At 52.5% G+C, this 19,942-nt stretch overlaps 1 protein-coding gene across 5 annotated transcripts; it reads left to right on the forward strand.

The window, feature by feature from the left end:
* The first annotated feature begins 81 nt into the window (after positions 1-81).
* Napa (NSF attachment protein alpha) lies at positions 82-19,048 on the forward strand. 5 transcript variants are annotated; one of them, XM_039081799.2, is made up of 12 exons: positions 264-571; positions 6,528-6,910; positions 9,313-9,392; positions 10,812-10,928; positions 14,397-14,443; positions 14,916-14,993; positions 15,154-15,209; positions 15,284-15,368; positions 16,007-16,111; positions 17,070-17,138; positions 17,468-17,518; positions 18,366-19,048. In XM_039081799.2, exons 3-12 carry the CDS (start codon positions 9,365-9,367, stop codon positions 18,465-18,467), a joined length of 738 nt encoding a protein of 245 aa, XP_038937727.1. In that variant the 5' UTR covers positions 264-571; positions 6,528-6,910; positions 9,313-9,364; the 3' UTR covers positions 18,468-19,048. The 5 variants fall into 5 exon arrangements, with proteins under 5 accessions (XP_038937687.1, XP_063126744.1, XP_038937727.1 ...); XM_063270674.1 differs by lacking the exon at positions 14,397-14,443 and having other exon boundaries at positions 252-571; NM_080585.2 differs by lacking the exon at positions 6,528-6,910 and having other exon boundaries at positions 429-571; positions 18,366-19,038.
* Positions 19,049-19,942: the final 894 nt, after the last annotated feature.

The following is a 19,942-nucleotide window of genomic DNA, read 5'->3' on the forward strand; positions in this document are numbered from 1 at the left end:
CTTGAGGCGTCACGTGAGCGCCGAGAAACTGGTCAGCTGATCAGTGCTTCCCAGTTCCGCCGAGGCGTGGCGGAACAGATCTATGGAGCCTGCTGATTGGTTGGAAGGAGTCAAAGGTCGCGTTTTGTGGGGGGTGGGGGAGAAATTGGCACTTGGCGGTGCGAGCTTATGATTGGCTTACTTGGTGTCACGTGGCAGTGCGCTCTAGGGTTCTAGGAGGCTAGCAGCGTCAGACCTCGGGCGTGTGCTCACGTGTTGCGGGTCAAGGTGCGGAGTGCGGTAGCCGGAGGGGCGTGCCGGGACGAGAGTGCTTCGCAGCTTGAACCCTCTGGTTGGCTCTCACGGTTCACGTGGGATAGCAGACCCGGGTGACGTCAACGTAGCGGGCGGAGCTCCGCTGAGTGCGCGTTGTCCCGGGCCTGTGAGTCGTAGCTTGGCTGTGTCGGGCCTGAACCGAGCAGCTGCGCGACGTCATGGACACCTCCGGGAAGCAGGCTGAGGCTATGGCGCTGCTGGCTGAAGCGGAGCGCAAGGTGAAGAACTCGCAGTCCTTCTTCTCCGGCCTCTTTGGGTGAGCAGCGGGCGAGGTTGGGCCCAAGGCGGGGAAGAGCGGGCTCTTCTGCTCTCTGCACTTTGGGAGCCCCTCTGCGGCCTTGCAGGTTCTGAGGGTGGCCCTGTGGCTGACGGCCCTGTGGCTGAATGGTAGCCGCGCCTTTCCCAGGCCGGTAACCGTGGATCTGTGCGGCCCAGGCTGCCGGGGTGAGGACACCAGACCGAGGGCACCCGGGCTGGGGCGACCCTGGGCATGATGAGCCGGAGTACGAGGTGTGAGGGTAGTGGCTTCCTGCTGAGAGTGACTGATGGCAAGTAACTAAGGAGACCTGGACTGAGAGGTGGAAACTTGGGGGTTGGGGGGGGCAGCCATAAACAGACAGTGACACTGGTTTGGTCAAGGAAATGGCTATGGGAGGATGAGGCAACCAGGAGAATCAGAGTAGGGTAGAGGTCCTCAAGTCTGGGGTCTGAACACACCCAGGAGGTGGCAGGTACCTCACACAAAGTTTATGCAAGTTCGACATCTTCAGCCATATTAACTTGGGAGCAGAAGAACCCATGCTTGGGATGTAGTTCCGAGGTTTCTTTATTTTAGGGGAGTACGTTTCCCTGAAAGGGCTCATTGGTAAAAACTAACTGACTGCAGAAGTTTGTTGTGAGTATGAACTATGTATAATGTGCTCAGAATTGAGCCCTCTGAAAGGCTTACCAGCCAGGAAGAAGCAGAGTCAGAGAGTGTAAGATGCTGGTGGGGAGACCAAGATGGTAGGACAGGAGAGCTTGAGGAGCTCTGAGGAGAGGGCCAGCTGTTTACCACTTCCCACCACTGATAGAGCAGAGCCTTGGGGTGTAGGAAGGGTAAGGGGAGACGACACTGCATGGGAGCAGGCAAGACTCCTGAGGGAACAAGCAGAGAGGAGCACTGGGGAAAGGTCCAAGCAGGTGTCGAGGAAGAGCTGTGCTCAGGGTAGGACACAAAATCAAGCCTCCGAAACAAGGATTGAAGAAGACAGAAGACTCCTAGGAAGTTGGGGGAAGGCTGGGAGAAAAGCCCTGGGTTCTGGGAGAGACTGTTAGGAGCTGGGTGAGGACAGAAAGACATGAAGTGGGGGAGAGGATGAGGCTACCCTTTTGTTGTTTGACATTAGATAATGTTTATCAAAGGAACTTGAAAAATGTTTGTACCTGCTGCTGAGACATCTGGCTAGTGACAGGCTGTGTCAGTTAGATGAAAATGTTTCATTTGAGAGAGAGAGAGAGAGAGAGAGAGAGAGAGAGAGAGAGAGAGAGAGTGTGTGTGTGTGTGTGTGTGTGTGTGTGTGTGTATAGAGGCATGGTAGTGGGATGGCACCTCCAACTCAGTTTTCATCAGTAGTTTTCCTGATGGCTCAGAGTCTGGTCTCTTTGGCCCAGAGAGATAAGTGTATACTTGGCTGCTCCAAGGGAGCAGCTGTGTGTCCCTGTTTACCACTTCCCAACCACTGATAGAGCAGAACTGTGGGGTGTAAAGGCCAGTTTATCACACACACAAAGTTCTCGAGCTGAAAAGAAACTTTGAGAACTTGAGGGAGGTTTTTGGTGAGGAGTGAGGCTGAGAACAGTGGTCTGGGAGGGCAGTCTAGGCTGCAGGGATGGTGGGAATGAAGCTCGCTCTGGTGCAAAAGAGCTTCTGCCCAGAATGTAGAGGACAGGGACAGAGATGGCTTCCTAGAGGATGAGCCTCCATCCCAGGGCTGAGCAGGAGATCTCAGGTCTCTCAGTTGGAGAGCAGCAGAAAGGACAAGCTTGAGAAAGGGCCCAGAAGCCTGCCTGCTGAAGGAAGGGTTAGCATAGGCAGAATTCCAAGTCAGACTGTGACTTGAAAAGGGGGGAGCAGAGGCTGGACATAGATGAGGACTGTGAGTATGGGCTTGGAGTTGAGGTACTGGGGAGCCTGCAGGATTTTAGTGAGGGCCTGTTAAAATGACTTCCTCTTTTACCCTTTAGAAAAAAAACAAAACCCACAACAGCTGGTTGTGGGACAGTATGTGGGACCCTGTTACAGTGATAGTGGATCATGCCTGCCAGTTGTTCACGCTACTGCCCAGCCTTGCCTGGCCAGGCAGTCAGCCTTATGTAGTCCCCACAAGATCACTGTGGAGGTGGGTAAAAGATAAAGGGAGCAGTCTAAACTTGATTCATTTGTCTAGCAGCACAGGAAGCTGAGGAGGCACCAGGTGGTCAGACCTGGCCCATGTAGGCTTATAGTCCCCCCTCCATTAGTCTGATACCTCTGACACCCAGAGAGTCCCAGACACTCAGGCCTGCTTGTGGGCACTACATGTAGGGAGGGTGTTGGCAGACTAGTTTGGGGTGCTACCTCCCTTAGGCTGCTGCCTGCCCCCACAGTAGTTTTCTACAAACATTTGAAGGAGCAGGTGCATTTCTTCTGGTCCTTCCAGGAAGAATAGAGGAGGTAGGGAAGTGAGCAAGGCCCACTGGAACTCAGGGTCCTTGGAGGTACCCTGAGATAACCTGGAGAGAAACCACCACCAGGTGGGCCCTGCTCTGGCCCACCACTGGGGCTGCCTGGTAAACATTTGACAAGCAGCCTTTCCCCAGCTGCTCACCAAGGCTTCTTCTGCTCTATGGAATGTCTGTGTTAAGGGCTTGCCAAGTTAAGAGGCCTCTGCTCAGGTTACACGGGTCAAGTAGGCTATTCTCACCCATCTTCACACTTCTGGATTTGTGGGCTGGTAGACACTAGGGGGCTTTAAGGCACCATTTAGTTTAAGGTCAAAGCCTTTTTAGCCCTTCCCTTGCTGGTGGGCATACCTGCCTGAGAGTTTGGATACCCGTTACCTCCTCTTGTTCCTCTGCTGTGCACCATAGGGACTGAATTGGTCCTGAAGGGCAGTTCTGTTCTGTAGGGCTCTAACCGATCCCTAACTTTGCCCTACCACCTTCCCTTCAAAAACAAAAGACCAGCATTTGGGAACGAAAGGCTGGCACATCTCTGTAAATTTGACGTCAGTTTGGTATATACATAGCGTGCCAGTTGTGGGCTTGGAGTTGAGGTACTGGGGAATTGGGGAGTTCCTTGACAAGACAAGGCCAGGGTGACGCCTCTTCCCAGCATTTTTCTATGGAGTAAGCAGGCTGACTTGGAGCATGGTGATTATTGTTGACTCCGAGTGTGAGTATGAGATGCTCACTGGTATCATTGCTGCAAGTTGAGCTGGAGGCGCTGGGAAACTGGAGGAGGTGGCAGAGTGTTCTGTATACAAACAGCCAGTTCCTCAAGATGACATGTTGACAAGCTGGTTCCATGTGCACTGCCTGCGGCACCAGGTGCCTGCAAGGCCAGCTTTGGAAGTGAGCAGGAGAGGGAGGATGCCTCCAACTGGGCCCACAGGCATTCAGCAGAGCCTGGGGCAGGCTCTGCCTCGTGTCAGCTCCCCTGCCATTTGCACTATCCTTCCCAATAGGAGACACAGTGCTCACCAACTACCAGGATACACAGCTGAAATACACAGCAGGATACCTCTTGCCCAGTCTGCAGGGCAGGTGAGGTTTGTGGGGGAGTCCTAGAGCTCCTGACTTAATCAGAGAGGTTCCCTGGTACCTCCTATGTGGAAGAAGTTGCTGAGAGGCCAGGGGCATCCTCAGCACTTTTTTAAGGAAGGCAAATATTGGCCTTCTAGGCTGTGATGAGTGAGATCCTGTTGGGGCACACAAAGGAGGCCTTCCAGGGTGTGTGAGCAACATCTGTGACCTCTCCTTGAGCTGGCGGTTTCATGAGACAGTAGGCTCACTATTAAGTCCCAGTGTGTCCTCCCCTAACCACCCTCCACCTTCACCCCACTCCCACAGACACCAGCATCTGCTCAGATCTCTTCTATGAGAGGGGGTAGCACTTACATAAACCCCCTGTACTCTTTGAGTCACTTGCAGGTTACTTCCTTATACAATGTCAGGGTGGAAGGATTGCCTCTCCCCTGTGACAAGGAAGAAGCCAGGACATACTGAAGGCAGGTATAGGTTTTTAGGACATTCATGATCCTGATAGGTTGATCTATGGCTGCAGACCCAGAGACCCATAGACCACTGCCCTGTCAGCACTGGCAGATTGGTGCAGGAAGGGGAGACCTGGGACTCTAGAAACAAAGGAGGTGTTCACAGCTTACCAGAAGGAAGGAGGAGGCCTCAGAGCCCACACTGAGCTGCTGAAGTGGGGAAACATTCCTTAGTATGACTCTGAGGTCTGATGACAGTGACACCCTCACCAGCAAGGTGTAGAGCCCTGTCCCTGTGGCAAGAAAGGCAGGGATGCATTGTCACAAACCACTGTGAAAGTGCTCACTGTGGACGGGGGTTGTTTTCCTCTGTTCTGCAGCCACCTGAGCACCTCATGCACTTCTCCCAGGCCAGGTACTGAGTGTGTGTTGTCTCTCAGATTTCTTCCAGGTCAGGTTCAGTCTCCATTGTACAACTGAGGAGAGGCAGGCTCTGGGGTACTAGCCCAAGGTCACAGACACAGACAAGTGCCTGAACAGTTCCTGCCAGTCACTGACCTACAGACTCGTGTAAGAGGGTTCTGAGAAGATTTGAGGGCATGGTGGTGAGCTAGTGATCCTTTTCCTCTGCCTGTGCTCACCTGTGAGGGCTGGCTATATAATGTGTCCCTTACCTAGAGGATGCTTGGCAACTCCAGGAAGGAGCAGAGTTGTGCTGTCAGCAGCCCAGTGTTGCATGCTGTTCTCGGTATACTCAACACTGGCATGCACCTGGCCACCTTCCTCATTTTCCGGAGGAATCTGGGGTGCTCAACAGGAGACAGGCAGTGTCAGCTTGTGCACACTCCTACAGGTCCTCCAGCAACATCAGTTGAGAGCCATGCTGGAAGCCATGGGTGATTATGGCAGGCCGTGGGTCCATCATATTAGTGAAAACTAAGTACCAGGTGGATAATCTGGCCAGTGAGCCTTAGGTCCTAGGAGAAAACTGGGAACTAGTGGCTATGGCTGCCAGGGGGACAGAAAGGAGAGTCTCAGACTCAAACTGGGGGACTGAAGGGGGAGTGAAATGGCATGGTTCTGGGAGCAAGAACGTGTCTAGGGAATGGAAGCGGGAGGCAGGCAGGCCAATCCTGTCCTGCAGAAGCCCTTGGCCGCTGCCACAAGCGCCTGCATTTCCCTGGCACCATTCAGCACTCCATATGACAACTGTGCCTGGGAGGCCTGAGGCTGCTTCCTCCGCGCCTCTTGGGGGAGCAGAGCTGAGCGGTAATTATAGACAGCCTGCACCAGGCCAGCCCCAACCAGTTCCCTCTATTCCCAGTGAGGCTTGGAGCTGTGGGCTGAAGAGTGCAACCGAGGCAGCTTGGAGGAGGTCAGTGGGGGAGGCCTGTCAGCTGTCACATGCAGCTCTAACAGGCCCTTCAGGAGGCAGCCAGTGAGCCTGTGGTGCATCCCGAAGGAGTCTTCCTTCCAGTGGTCAGCATTCTAGTCAGGCCATAGCAAAGAGGTGACTGAAACAGCTTCCCCAAGCTGGGATGGGAAGCCTTAGTTAACCAACAGAGGAACAGCATAGCACAGTGGATCTGAGGGCATCTTCCTTCCAGCCACTCTCCCTCATGCCAGAGCAAGCCCTCTACTCTTCCTTGTCCTGCCTGCTCTAACCTAGTTGTGCCACACCCTGCCCTATCCACCTTGCTGACTTCCCTTAGCTCCTCAACCATGTTTTCTGACTCAGCCTCTGCACACGCTGTGCACCTCACCTCCAGTGCCCCTCCCGCTTCTGTGGTAACTCCTTAGCCACTGAGGACTGAGCTCTGGCCTCACACCATCAGGTACAGCCCTCATGCCAAGTAGCTGTGAGCAAGTATGTTGATACTGTGCACGGCAAGCATCTTCCTCTGTGAATAGCCATCATCAAATCCTCAGATACTTGTTTTCACAGCTAAAGGATGTGTGCATACGGCTTTTTTTTAGGATTTCCTTGGATAACCTACACAAATGGATTTGCCCCTTGTGACTTTTCTCCCATCTGCAAAAGGAATCGGGACTCTGGAGATCTGTTGCCACTTCACAGAGGCAGGGACCAGGGTATGAGAGCAGGAGGCAGCCTGGGGCCAGAACAGGCAGTAATCCCTCTGGCTTTCCCTGCAGTAGACAGGTCAGCCCAGCTTAGCACAGGATCAGAGAGCTTCAGCGAGACAGACTTTGTGCTGAGTCTGCCTGTCGTGCTAAGCTGAAGCCAACCTAGCCAGCAGTGTCTGCTCTTCGCCACTCCGCCTCAGACTTCTTGGTGACCCTGGACACATCTGCTATGTCAGGAGCATCTGGGACCCATGGGACTTAGTTCCACCCACCAAGTAAGGATTAGCTGGGGGAACAAGGGGGGATGGAAAGATCTGTGGCTAATGTCTGTGAGTATGGACTATTCAACAATCTTCCAAAGGGCAGAGACAGATGCATTTAAGAACAATTTCTTCGGGCACCAGGCACTCAAATGGCATGCATGCATGCATGCATGCATGCAGGCAAAACTCTGTGCATAAAGTGAATGTAAAAGAATGCAGGGGCATAGCTTAGTTGGTAGTGAGTTTGCCTGGCATGCACAAAGATCCAAGTTCCATCCCGAGCACCACATAAAATCAAGCCTGAAGGCTAACCTCGGTGCATAACAAGATGAAGGCCATTGTGGGTGTTCAGGTACAACAGACTGTGTCAGAGACAGAGAATACTACTATTCTGGGGCTTAGGGTGCCAGTGGCAGAACAATTGAGCATGTGCCAGGCCCTGGCTTGTACGTCCAGCACATTCAGAGAAAACATTCCAAAGGTTCTAGTGGGGCGTTTTACATCCGGGTTCAAGGGGCCTTCCTGATTTTTCCTGTGCCAACAGCAACATAATATTTCTGACCTCACCATGGCTCAAGAGACGACAGAGTGCCAGTAATGTAGGGAAGAAGGACGTGATGCTCGAGCAGGAGAGGGTGGTCTTTGAGGAAACACTTTACCTGGTGCTGTTTAGATTCAGGAGATCTCCAGACCAGTTCTGGCTTAGCACAGTGATCAGACTCTTAGACCCAATCCGGGCCCACCATCTACTGAGCACATGTGCCGGCATGTTCAGGGCTGTGGGTGCTGCCCCACACAGATCAGGGCTATGTTCTGTCCTTAGGTCACACACAAACTCAATAGCCCCCGCAGCTTCATGATGAGGCCAAGTTCCCAAGTGCCATCCACACTGGCATCTGTTGACTTGGGGGTGCAGGGCAGGTGGTAGGGATAGTGTATGTGACTTTTTAAGAGGAAATGTTCCTTTTTGTTTTTTTAATCACTACCAGTTTGGGAAGGTTTGAAATCTGTTTGATGGGATATTGGAGACTGTCATTGATTGCTCATGTGGGTGATGAGAGTTTAAACAGTCGTCAGGTCACAGTCTTCATGGACTAGTCCTCATTGGAATGCAGAGTGGAAGGGACTTAGGAGTCTGAGCTAGTAAGGAGGCTTCCTTCCCCTGAAGTCCCCCAACCCAGGAAAAGGTTCTTGGAGGTTAAGCAAGAATAAAGCCCAAAGAGGTAGCCCTTATTTTAAAATAACTATAAAATACTGGGGCAGGAGATGTAGCTCAGTGGCAGAACACTTGCTTGTCTTGCTGAAGTCAGATGGGATGATACAAGCCCATAGTGGGATGAGGAGTCTTAGATCACCTCCCACTACATAAGTTTGAGGCCAGTCCGGTCTGTACAAGACTCTGGCTCAGCAAAGAGACTAAAAGTCCTCTCCGTGTGTGTCTCCCAGGCTCCTACCCTGGCACAGTGAGGGTAGGAGGGTGGTTTTGCATTTCCAGAGTGCTATGCCAAATGCCTTGGCGGTTCTTCTGGTTTGTGTCTTAGGATAAATTGCAAATGGTGTTGTTCAGTGCTGGGCTACAGGATCAGATATAAATCCTGATAATAAAACACACAAGGCTGGAGACAGAGCTGAATTTGCTTGGCATGCATGAGGCTATCCCTGGGACCACAGGAGCCTGCAGTGCATACCTGTAATCCTAGCACTCAGAAGATGTATGCAGGAAGATCCAGAGGTTGAGGCCAGCCTAGGATACAAGAAAGCCTGATTAAAAGTAAGGTAATAAATTTTTGGAAAGAGATGAAACGTGCAGATGGTGCAAAACAAATTAGCAGTGCAAATGTGTATAGTGGCTAAGCCACCCCCTCCCCCAGCCCCAGTTCTGCAGGCTCTACCTCAGCAAACAATGCTATTACTAGGTTTGGGTATACTTTTCCAGAAATATTCAGTGTTTATATAAATATGCGTGTTTGAGGAGCATTTTGTATTTATGTCTTGTGATAGTTTTTCTCCATATGGCTGTCATGTGCCATATCTACCCTGTTCTGAAGTATGACAACACACTCTGTATTGAGGCCTTTCTGGAACCATGGCCATGTGCAAGGCAGAGGATCAGAGTCCTGGGGATCCCCCCCCCCACCCCCCAAATGCTTTGCAGTCTCCTTGAGTACAGCAATGTAGATTTCTGGGTCTGAGTGGTCACCCACCACCTAGGCAGGAATTAGAAGAGGCCGAAGAGTCAGGCTGTGGAGGAGGGGTTTTCAGGAATCAACATCATTACCATGGGCACCCACACACTCTCATCCGGGGATGGCACTAGCAACCTCCTGCAGCCTGCCCGTATGGCAGGGCAGAGTATGGGTTTGCTTTCTGATAGAAGATGGGATGGTCTCTTCACCTCTTTCCTTCTTCCCCAGAGGTTCATCCAAAATAGAGGAAGCATGCGAGATCTATGCCAGAGCTGCGAACATGTTCAAGATGGCCAAGAACTGGAGCGGTGCGTACCCTCAGCTCACAGGCCCAGCCCTGCATGTGGCCTTGAAGTCCCCTCTTCATCCTCAGGAGGCCACAGCATGAGACCAAATGGGATGCTTTGCCCCCTAAGTTGGGGGTATGGAAGGATGTCTTTCTAAGAGAAGGCAGGGAGACATTCACTTGCCTCCAGATGAGATCTGTTGGAGCAGCCCATCACCGTGTGGAGCCTGCTAAGCCTGACTTTATAGTATGGCTTCCATTGTCTGCAAGGTTTATCAGTAGGGACCAGAGCTACAAATAGTAGACCCAGCTATCGCCACACCTGAGTGGAGTTCCCCAAGTCCAGCACTGCAAGGCCTGACTTTTAATCCCAGGCTGTATTCCTGCCCCTCCCCATGTTCAAAACAGAAGTCTGAGGCCATTCGGTCCATGCTTTCAACTTTTATTTTTAACTATTTAGAGACCTCCTAAAGATAATTCAGGAGCCTAGTGTGTGTTCCAGCACTCCGGAAGTGGGGCAAGAGAGTCAGGAGTTTAAGGCCTCCCAGGGCTACACTGGGGATTTGAGATTATTCTGCAGTAAAAAAGAACCTATCTCAAAAAACTAAAACATTCCAGTGACAATGATGAATATTGCTACTGTTACTGATGCTGTGATCAGATAATGGTAGGGCAAAGCCCTGGTAGGTTTTGTGTGCCCTGCTGTACTCAGGTGAGAGGCCAGCCAGTCCTCCCACAGCTTGGAGGCTCCCACTCAGCTGGGACTGGAGGAGCATGGAGCGAGGTAGCACCTTAGCTGGGCTGAGGTGATAATTGAAGCCCACAGTGGGGCAGACCCTGCTTTCTCCCCTTGGCCAGTCTGGGGCATGAGCACTGTCTTCAAGGACTCTGGTTCTTGCTGTCCTGTTTCCCTTTCTAGGCAAGGACTCATTGTAGGGCTATACCTGAGAGATTTGGGGAGTTAAGGAAAGAAATGGACTAGGGGAGGGAGCAAGTGGGAAGTGTCACATGGATTAATCTCACTGTACCTTCCCAGAGCACCCCTCATACCCTCCCCATCTTCTCCTTGCTCTCTGTTTAGGTTCCAGACTTTTCTGTGCAAGAGGAGAGTCTCTGAACCCAAGAGCCTGGATGTTTTGTACTTTTAGTCCTCGGCTCTGCCTGCCTTTTCTTCCTCTCTGTGGAAGTGGAGGCTCTTGAGTTGCTGGGTGGAGGGGATGGGCGGGTACTGTGTTCACCCTGGCCATTTGTTTATAGTGGGACCTAGGCTTCCCAAGGCAGCTTTCTGACCTCCTCGATTCACCAGAAAGCTCTGCGAAGGCTGCCATTGGGCTGGAGTAGGCTGATCTGGACCTCTGCCTGGCACTCTAGCTGTGTTCTTGAGAGCCCGAAGTGCCTCCTGGGGCCGTGACTGAAGCTGGGCCAATCTGTTCTATTCTAGCTGCTGGGAACGCTTTCTGCCAGGCTGCCCAACTGCACCTACAGCTCCAGAGCAAGCACGATGCAGCCACCTGCTTTGTGGACGCCGGCAACGCTTTCAAGAAAGCTGACCCCCAAGGTAAGGGCCTGTGGGAGCCACAGACGGCAGAACAGGTGAGCACTGTCCCCATCCTCAGGTGTCTGCACAGATCTGGGCTTTTCCAGTGGCTGACACACGATAGGCCAGGAGCAAAACAAGCCCTGACTGCAGAATTGGCTGGTCTTTGCTGTCACTGGCATCCTGCCCCGCAGGTGGCACCTCTCCCACCCAGGCTTTGAGCATTTGGGAGTGGGAGTTCCATTTCAGACCCACTGTTTGCCAGGAAACCAGGCAAAGCTGTTCAGTTGTCAGAATTAGCATGCAGAAGGGGGCAGGGCAGTCCAAGCCAAGCCAAGTAAAGTGGAGCTCTGCTTGACCTGGCTTCCCTGCACTCCAAGAAGAAGCAGGGGAAGTTGCCAGAGGCCAGTTCCTTAAAGCAGAGCCTCTGGGGACAGGTTTGGACGCAGCACAGCCCAGGGACCTCAGACTCGGATTTCCTGGGCTGGGGAGTTTGCTTTCGTTATTTTTCTTGGTTCTTTTTTTTTTTTTTTTTTTTTTTTTCCGGAGCTGGGGACCGAACCCAAGGCCTTGCGCTTCCTAGACAAGGGCTCTACCACTGAGCCAAATCCCCAACCCCTGCTTTCATTATTTTTATTCGCTTATTTGTGATGCTAGGGATTCAGCCTGGACCTCTGATGTGCTGAGAATGTGTTATACACATCTCGGTCCCCAGAATGATTTCTTTTTTAAATCTTAGAGCCACATAGATTGCTAACTTTAACTTTTAGCAAGCAGAGGTGTCTGACGCAGTCATGGTGGCTCATGCCTATCATCTAAGCATTTGGCAGGCAGAGGCAGAAAATTCAGGTACTCAAAACAAACCATCCTCAACCCTTGGCTACAAAGCGAGTTTGAGGCACACCTAGGGCTGTATGAGACTAAGTCTCATTAATAATTTTTAAAATATCTAGGATTTTTTTCTTTAGAAGAATGGAAAAGAAGTGACTATTCTTTTCAAAAGGAGGTGCTCAGTGTTTGGATAAAGGTTCACCTCTAGGGAGAAGACACGCACCCCATGCTCTCTGCAGCATCAGTGAATAACTGCCATTGTTGACAGAGCCACTCCCAGTTAGAGAGATGACTGTGTTGGCTCCGTCCCTGGGCTGACAAGCAGAGAGAGACAGCCTCTCAGCTGGGTAGGACTTGGATACAGCCAGCGGCTCAGGGCAGTCCTTTCCTCCACACAGCCCTCCTCATGCTTTCCCCTTTTGCTCCCTGGGGGACTGGTTGGCCTGGAGACACTGCCTAGCATCTGTGCCCCTCAGCTGCTGCTCCATCCGGAGGGGCTGGGAGGACCAGTTCCTGGGTGCTAGTGGCTGCCAGCCTAAAGGATGCCCTAGCATCATGAGCTCTTTGAACAGAACTGTACCTCCCAGTTTGTGGTTGGGTCCTTTTCCTCCAGAGACTCAGGCATGGGCCCTGTCCTCAACACGTGCAGGCTAATGTGGATGTGCACTGAGGATGCTGCAGCTAAGGGCGTAATGGTGGAGAGGGTACCTAGCACAATTGTGAGAGGAGAGCTTCTGATGGTAAGGGCTAGGGACTCATGCTGGACAGGGAGGGATGACAGCTGAGTGACATTCAGCCCCACTGCCATGGTACCCTCCCCAATCACAGCTCCACAAATGAGGGGAATGGACTGCATTTGCAAAGATAACAGCCATTTTGTCTAGGGCCAGTCAGGGCTCACAGAGAAGATTAGCCAAGCAGGGGAAGACATGCCTGGGTAACCTGAGCCTCACTTCCCCCTCCCCCAAGAAACCCAGGGCCTTGTGCTGCACCATGAAACTGCATCCTAGCCCTGTTACTCTTCAGGGCTTTATTTTCTCCTCGGTGATAGCATCCACTTACTGCGAGGTGCACATAGCAGCTTCTGATATCCAGGAGGGAGCCACCCTGAGCTCTAGAGCTTCTCCCATGTGGCCAGTGTCCTAGGAAACAGGTGGAGGAAGGCCAGGGAGGCTTGAACACCCAGTTTGTTCAGGAGGAATCTCCCTCACCTGTCTGATCACCTGCCCTGTGGTCTCATCCGTCAGCTCTTTAGGGATCCCACCTGAGACTTCCATTAGCAGCAGCTGACGGCCTGGGAATTTAACCCTTTTATAGCTTGCCTTGTGTGTGCATAGGCAGGGAAATAGTCTGTCCTCACGGGTCTTCTACCTAACCCCACGCCTACTGTTCTGTGGTTTCTTGGATGCCTACTATGTACAAGCACCTGACGCTGTTGCATCCATCCCCTCTCCTTGCTGGGGCTTGCAGTTTGTCCCTGTTTTACTGTGAACGGTGCTTGCTTAGCTCTGCATATGCCAGGGACTTCAGAGTAATGTAGAGTTGAGCTGGGTTCTGTAAGCCTCTCTCTACAGGCTGAGCACCCAGGAGGGTAGGAACTGACCTGTGGCATCAGAAGCCCTGTGGTGAGAGCAGATCAGGGTGTCAGCCAGCAGCCTGCTGCTTTCCAAGCTGTTCCTAGAGCAAGGAGCCAAGGCCCTGTAAATCCATGTTTCTCCCTTGCTTCTGTGGCAGGGACAGCCCCCTCAACAGATCCCATGCCAACAGGCTTTAGCTGCTGAAATCCCCACAGGAAGCAACCTTAGCATCCACATCCCGAGAGAGCCCAGCACACTCAGTCCAGTAGGAGCCCTGGAGCCTTCCTACCACATGGTCTGTAGTCCATCTAGACCCTTTGTCCGGCCCTGTGCCTCTCCCAACCCCCTCCTGAGTTGGTGGTTAAAAGATACTGAGAGTTCATTTCCATCTGCTAGAAGATGCCTCCCACTCATGCCTCTCTCCTCCAAATAACTTGTTCAAAAAAAAAATCCTTTTCCCAATTTAAAATCTTAGAAGAAATGGTACAATGAAGGTACCATCCTGGTGTTCGGTACAGCTTGCTATTCAAGCAGCCAGTAGGGCCAGGACCTTTTGGATGCACCAAGGAGAGGACAGTGCTCTTCAGATGGGGGTGCAGAGCCCCCATGAAGAGGGCCCAGTGCTCATTGCATCCAGCCTTCTCTGCAGGAGAGGCCAGTCAGGCTAAACTCAAGGATAGGACTCACTCAGGACAGTCTTCAAGGTCAGACACTGAGCCCTATAGCCTCTGCCCCAGCTAGCAGTTTGCCCTTTGATGGCAGGGCTGTGATAGTCTGATTCAAACTCTATAGGAGTCTGACTGTGCCACTGTGCCCTGATCTGCTTGCAAGCTGGAAGTGTGGCTGCCTAAGGGAGCTGGCCTCCCTGGGAAGAAGTGCCCAGCATGTCTCTGTATGCAGAAATACTCAGTCCAACTAGGTTGCCTGGGGTCTAGGGCTCCCACCCTTCCGGTTGCTCGAGATCCTAAGAGCCCTGAAGCCAAGGCAACCATGTGCCCGTCATCTCCCTGAGGGAGTATAGTCTGCCTCCTGTCCTCAGGACCTGCTATAATGACCTCTCCATCTTCTCTTTCCTCCCCAGAGGCCATTAACTGTCTGATGAGAGCAATTGAGATCTATACAGACATGGTAAGGGTTGCTTGCTGATCCTGCCTTGCTCTGTCCCATCCTGTCTATACTGTGCTTTAGGGGTCAGGGATTTGATCGCTGAGCTGAGTGACAGAATGGGGTGTCTGCTGCGGCACACACCCGTCTCATGCTGCCTCTGTCCCCTTCATGATCCCCTGTGGGGGCAGTGCCTATGCAGGTGCTTCCCTTGCCCGGCACTCCCCTGGTGTCTGTAGGAGCCTGAGAAATGCTCAGCCTCACCCTCTAGTAAGGTACTGTCCTGAGAGCTAGCCGCTAGGGAGAAGGCCACACTAGGCCACTGCTCTTGTCAGCTCATTGCTGTTCATCCCTCCACAAGTCATCCCCCTGTCTGTGTGGTCAGACCCCTTACCGAGGTGGGAACCCAAGGAGGCTAAAGTGGATTGGGGTGAGAATTGCTGTGGAACACTTCTCTGGTCACATCTCTTTAGTGTGCTCTCCCCCTCATCCCCAGGGCAGATTCACAATCGCAGCCAAGCACCACATCTCCATTGCTGAGATCTATGAGACAGAACTGGTGGATGTAGAGAAGGTGAGCTGGTATCAGGCTGGCTGTGCCTGAGCCTCTGGTGTTCCCATTCCCACCCACCATGATGTCCCACCCTATGGTCTCGGAAGGCAGGGGAGGCTGTGTTGAGTCACTGCTCCACCCTGTCCACCATTTCATTTGTCCCATTCTCATGTCTCCCCAGGCCATTGCCCACTACGAGCAATCTGCAGACTACTACAAAGGAGAAGAGTCCAACAGGTAGCCCCTCCCCAGCCTCCCCTCCTGTCTTGAAGGGACTTGCTACTGTCCCTTCATGCCCCTCCTCCCCACAGCTCAGCCAACAAGTGTCTGCTGAAGGTGGCTGGCTACGCCGCACAGCTGGAGCAGTACCAGAAGGCTATCGACATCTATGAGCAGGTGGGCTTTGCCTGGCTGTCAGCTTCTGCCACCCACCTCTGCCTGCCCCACTCGGTCTGCACTCTCTCCCAGGCCACTCTCACCAAATGCTTCTTCCACCTACAACCTGTCCTAGGTGTGTCCTGCCCCTCCTCACAGGAGCTGTCCCCAGAGCTGGGTATCCTCTACAGAAAAAGTAGGGCACAAGGGAGAAGAATCAGCAGAGGAGGGACCCTGAACCATGGGAAGCACCAGGTGTCATGTGACACTGTGCTTGGGGGGGCCAGTGTGTGACCAGAAGAAAGGCAGGCAGCTGGCTGTGGGAGAAGGGCGGGCACTACTTCTCATGCTCCCACAACTGCCACCCCTCTGCCCACTAAATGCCAATTTCCTGTGTGTCTAGCAGTGGTGCCTCCTCCCCACTGATTGGGGAGAGGCCCACAGACACCTGCCTTCCCTTACTCCACCCACACCCTCATCATGTTCTGGTCATTCTGGCAACACTCTGTAACCTTGCTGAGCTGTCTCTGTTCACTTGTCATCCTGTGGTCCCCAGACCTCACAGCAGAGTATGGGCTTAGCTCCCAGCAGGCTTTAGGGCCACAGTGACCTTCACCCTTGAGTTTCCTGTCTAAGCTCATGGTGATATGTGGCTGTAGGTGGGGACCAGCGCCATGGACAGTCCCCTCCTCAAGTACAGCGCCAAAGACTACTTCTTCAAGGCGGCCCTTTGCCACTTCTGCATCGACATGCTGAACGCCAAGGTGAGCCACTGCCTTTCCATGCTGTCACTTTTTGTCAACAGGCCAAGATGTTTCTCAGTGTTAGAGGTCAGTTTATCCACTTGGCCCCTTACCCTTTGGTTAGGATGGAAAATAGTCTGGATGCTTTTCTGATTTCCCAGCTGATGGCTGGCCTGTCCCCTTTATGGCTACTATATATCCTGACTGTCCCATTCAGCTGTGGTGCAGAAGCTGCTGAGGCCCAGGCACAGATCCTGCCAGGACCTGGGACTCGAAAGTGGCATGACTTGACTTTTGGCTTTATGCCTGCCCACTGAATCTCTGTACTTCTGGGCAAGAGGTCAGGGATAGGGATAGCTATGGTTGGTAGAAGGGTCTGGAAACTGAGTGTTGGCTTTCAATCCTCTAGTAGCCCCACAAGGACTACGTGACGTCTGGCTGCCCCACAGTCTCCTTCCCAAGTACAGCTGGCAGCTCTGCATTTGGGGGAGGTAGAACAGTTTGCTGTTTTTACTTTCTGTGGTGGGCATGGAACCTGAGCCTCCTGTCTGCTATGCAAATGCTCTGCCACTGAGCCACATCCCAGCCCGCAGTGATGAATTAATTATAAGCACACAGTTGGGTTTTGTCAGAGCAGGCTGCACCCCCACCCAACTCACCTAGTATCCCCAGTAAGTTTTCCCACTGCCACTGACCTGCTCACGGCTCTCAGAAGGGCTCCACGTGTGAAAACTCAGCTATAGACCTGACAGGTGCAGTAGGCTCTTTTGCCTCCTTCCTCTCTCTGTACCTGGACAACTTGCCCCTTCCTACAGCCACCTCTACCAGCTGGACTCAGCTGCGCTGAGGAATGGCACCATCAGGCATGAGTCAGGGACCCTGGATGCCAGGGCATGGAGCACCAAAACAGAACTGCCAGCCAGTGCTTTTGGTGCCCGAGTCTCTCTCACCTTTTCTCCCCCTCTCTCCTGTTGCTCAGCTTGCTGTTCAGAAGTATGAGGAGCTGTTCCCTGCCTTCTCGGATTCCCGGGAATGCAAGCTGATGAAAGTGAGCACTGGATTGGGCTCGCCCTGAACTGGGTGTGGAGTGGGCAGGGATGCCTGGATCTGGGTCTCAGCTGGGGTGACCACCAGAATTGCTTAGAGGGGCTGTGTTTAATTTGGTTTTCTCATGCCGTTCTGTTCAGTTCTCTACCTGAAACAAGTACATACATGCAGGGACAGTGGAGAGCAATGGGCAGGGCCAGGAGCTTGGGGTTTCCCTTGCACATGCACCACAGTGTCCTGACTGGGGCAGAACCTGTCAGTGTGGGGTCCTCCTTGCAGTTATACCCCACAACATCTGCTGAGTCCACCTGACCCTGACCCTGTTTGCAGAAGCTGCTGGAAGCCCATGAGGAACAGAATGTGGACAGCTACACAGAGTCGGTGAGTGGCTGGCACAGTTGTGGCCAGTAGATCTTCTCCAGTGTGCTCTCTCATAAAGTCTACCCTACTTGAGCCACGCAGAGATAGCACACACCTTTAATCCCGATACTTGGGAGGCAAAAGCAGGAGGATCTGTAAATTTGAGGTCAGCCTGGTCTACAGAGCAAGTTCCAAAACAGTTAGGGCTACACAGAGAAACCATCTCAATAATTCCCTACCCCTAAAAGATTCTGCCCTACTTGAACTCTAGGCCTGTGCCTTGACTATAATTTTCTTTCTTGTGAGTCACCCTGGAAACCTCAATGTTTGCCCCAGTTTATAGATGGTGGTACAAAGGCTGAGGTGAGTCTGGTACTTGCCTCTGTCCCTTGGAGTTTCAGTCCATCTCTCTGTCCCACAAACCAAAATGTCTTCAGAGCCACTGGGGACAGTAAGGCGTCTGAACTTCTCTGCTGCTACTCTTACCACATGGCTGCCCTACAGGACTGTTTTCCTTTCCCTCTTCACTGTGAACATTTGTTTCCAACTATGTCTACCTTGGTTCTCTAGCCAGTACTTGTCGCTGACATCACTCTCTGGGTGCCCTCAGTAACCAGGCACCTGAGGGCAGAGGTCAGGCTGACTATATCCTGATGAGAGAGACAGTGTTTTCATGACTCCAGGCCTCAGTTCCACCCACAAAGCCAGGATGCTAGGAGGGTCTTTTAAACTACAAAGTCGTTTACTGACAACTCGTACTCCAAGCAGACTGAGGTGACGGGGTGCTCGCTTGGAAAGTTTGGGACTGGGGCCAGAGTGGGTTCCAGGACGGAGCAGCGTGTCATGGCTCACCATCTCTGTGCCACAGGTGAAGGAATATGACTCCATCTCCAGACTGGACCAGTGGCTTACCACCATGCTTCTACGAATCAAGAAGACCATTCAGGGTGATGAGGAAGACCTGCGCTAGGCCTCCAGCCACTGCCTTCCACCCATCTGTCTGTCACAGAGGTGGAGCCAACACCTCCCACCAGGAGTCTGAAGGAGTGGGTGCAATGTAGGCCTCATCCTCCAGGGCACCAGGCAAGCTCTCCTGGATGGCTGGTCACCCTATGCCCACTGCGTCCTTCACCCCGCCATTTATTTAAGCTCCCAAAGGTGTCCTCCTGCTCTGGAAAACCCACCTGGACAGATTCTCCAATACAGACTTCTCTGTGTGCTTCAGGAACCTGGAGTCAGCATCCAGTCCCATCTCCTGACCAGCAGTGTACTAAGGCTATTTCCATATCTCCTACCTTGTCCCCTAGCAGAGATAAGAACACAGGTAGTTCTGAGACTTGCTCTCCCTGGCTGGGGGTAGCCTCTGCCCCTGGAGCTTTCCCTTGTTCCTACAATGCCAACCTCTCAGGTTAGACCCAGCCCTGGAGCTCACAGGGTGCCTTGGCCCTGCCCTGCCCTGCACCTGCTTCTCTCCCTGCATCCAGGTCTGTCTGTCGACTTGAAGCTGCGGCTGGCCCAAGAAAGACAATAAAACCTGCCACTTTTGCATGAGTCTCTTCCGCTGTCCCTTTTGCCCTTGGCGCCCTTCCCTTTGGGCCTTGGCTGTCCTGGAGGAGTTAGAGGTTTCTGCAGCTGAGCCTTAGAATCAGAGTGCTTTCTAGAAGCTGTATACTGGCCCTTGATTCCTGTCCCTGCTCATCTCCTGTAATGCCAGAAGAGATAACAGGAGCCTCATACCCATTTCACCCTACAGGGGGTCTGCCAGGACTAGGCTCCTCCCATGGGATTGCCCTGACTGAAGCAGACAACCTAGTAGAAAAAGTTGACTTTCCAGACATCTTTCTTGCTCTGCTCCTCTGTCCCTCCAGTGTCCCCAACAGCTTCATTCAGTTGATAACTTGAATGGCCCTCAGCTTTGGAGAAACCTGAGGCTGGAGACTGACAGTTTTACCATGGGATTGCCAAGGAGACTTTTGAGAATCTCCCATTTATGCCCAGGGCTGTGGCCTGCTGCTCTGGTTAGACTGAGGTCGATATCCTGATGTTTTGGAAGCTTCATAAGTGGCTCAGATACATACTAGGGTTGAAAACATGAGTGAACATGGTTTATAAGTTACCACATGAGTCAGAAGCATCCTGAAGAGACTGCACAGCCGGGAAAGTGGGTAGATCTTAGTGGGTAAGAACACTTACTTTGCAACAAGCAGAAGGACCCAAGTTCAGATATTCATCACCCATGATAAAAAAACACGGGTGTGACCACACGGACATGTAGGCCTAGGGGTGGGGCTTGGTGGCCAGAAGCCTGGCAGCAGCCTCAACAAAAAGACCATGTCTCAAAGGAATGACAATAACGGAGCATGGCCATTGGTAACCATCTTCCCAAGTGCCTGGATGTGGACAAGATACATCCATTACATACACAAAAACAAGAGGCCATGTCAA

Source organism: Rattus norvegicus, chromosome 1, assembly GCF_036323735.1.
Source record: "Rattus norvegicus strain BN/NHsdMcwi chromosome 1, GRCr8, whole genome shotgun sequence".
NCBI classification, from domain to species: Eukaryota; Metazoa; Chordata; class Mammalia; order Rodentia; family Muridae; genus Rattus; species Rattus norvegicus.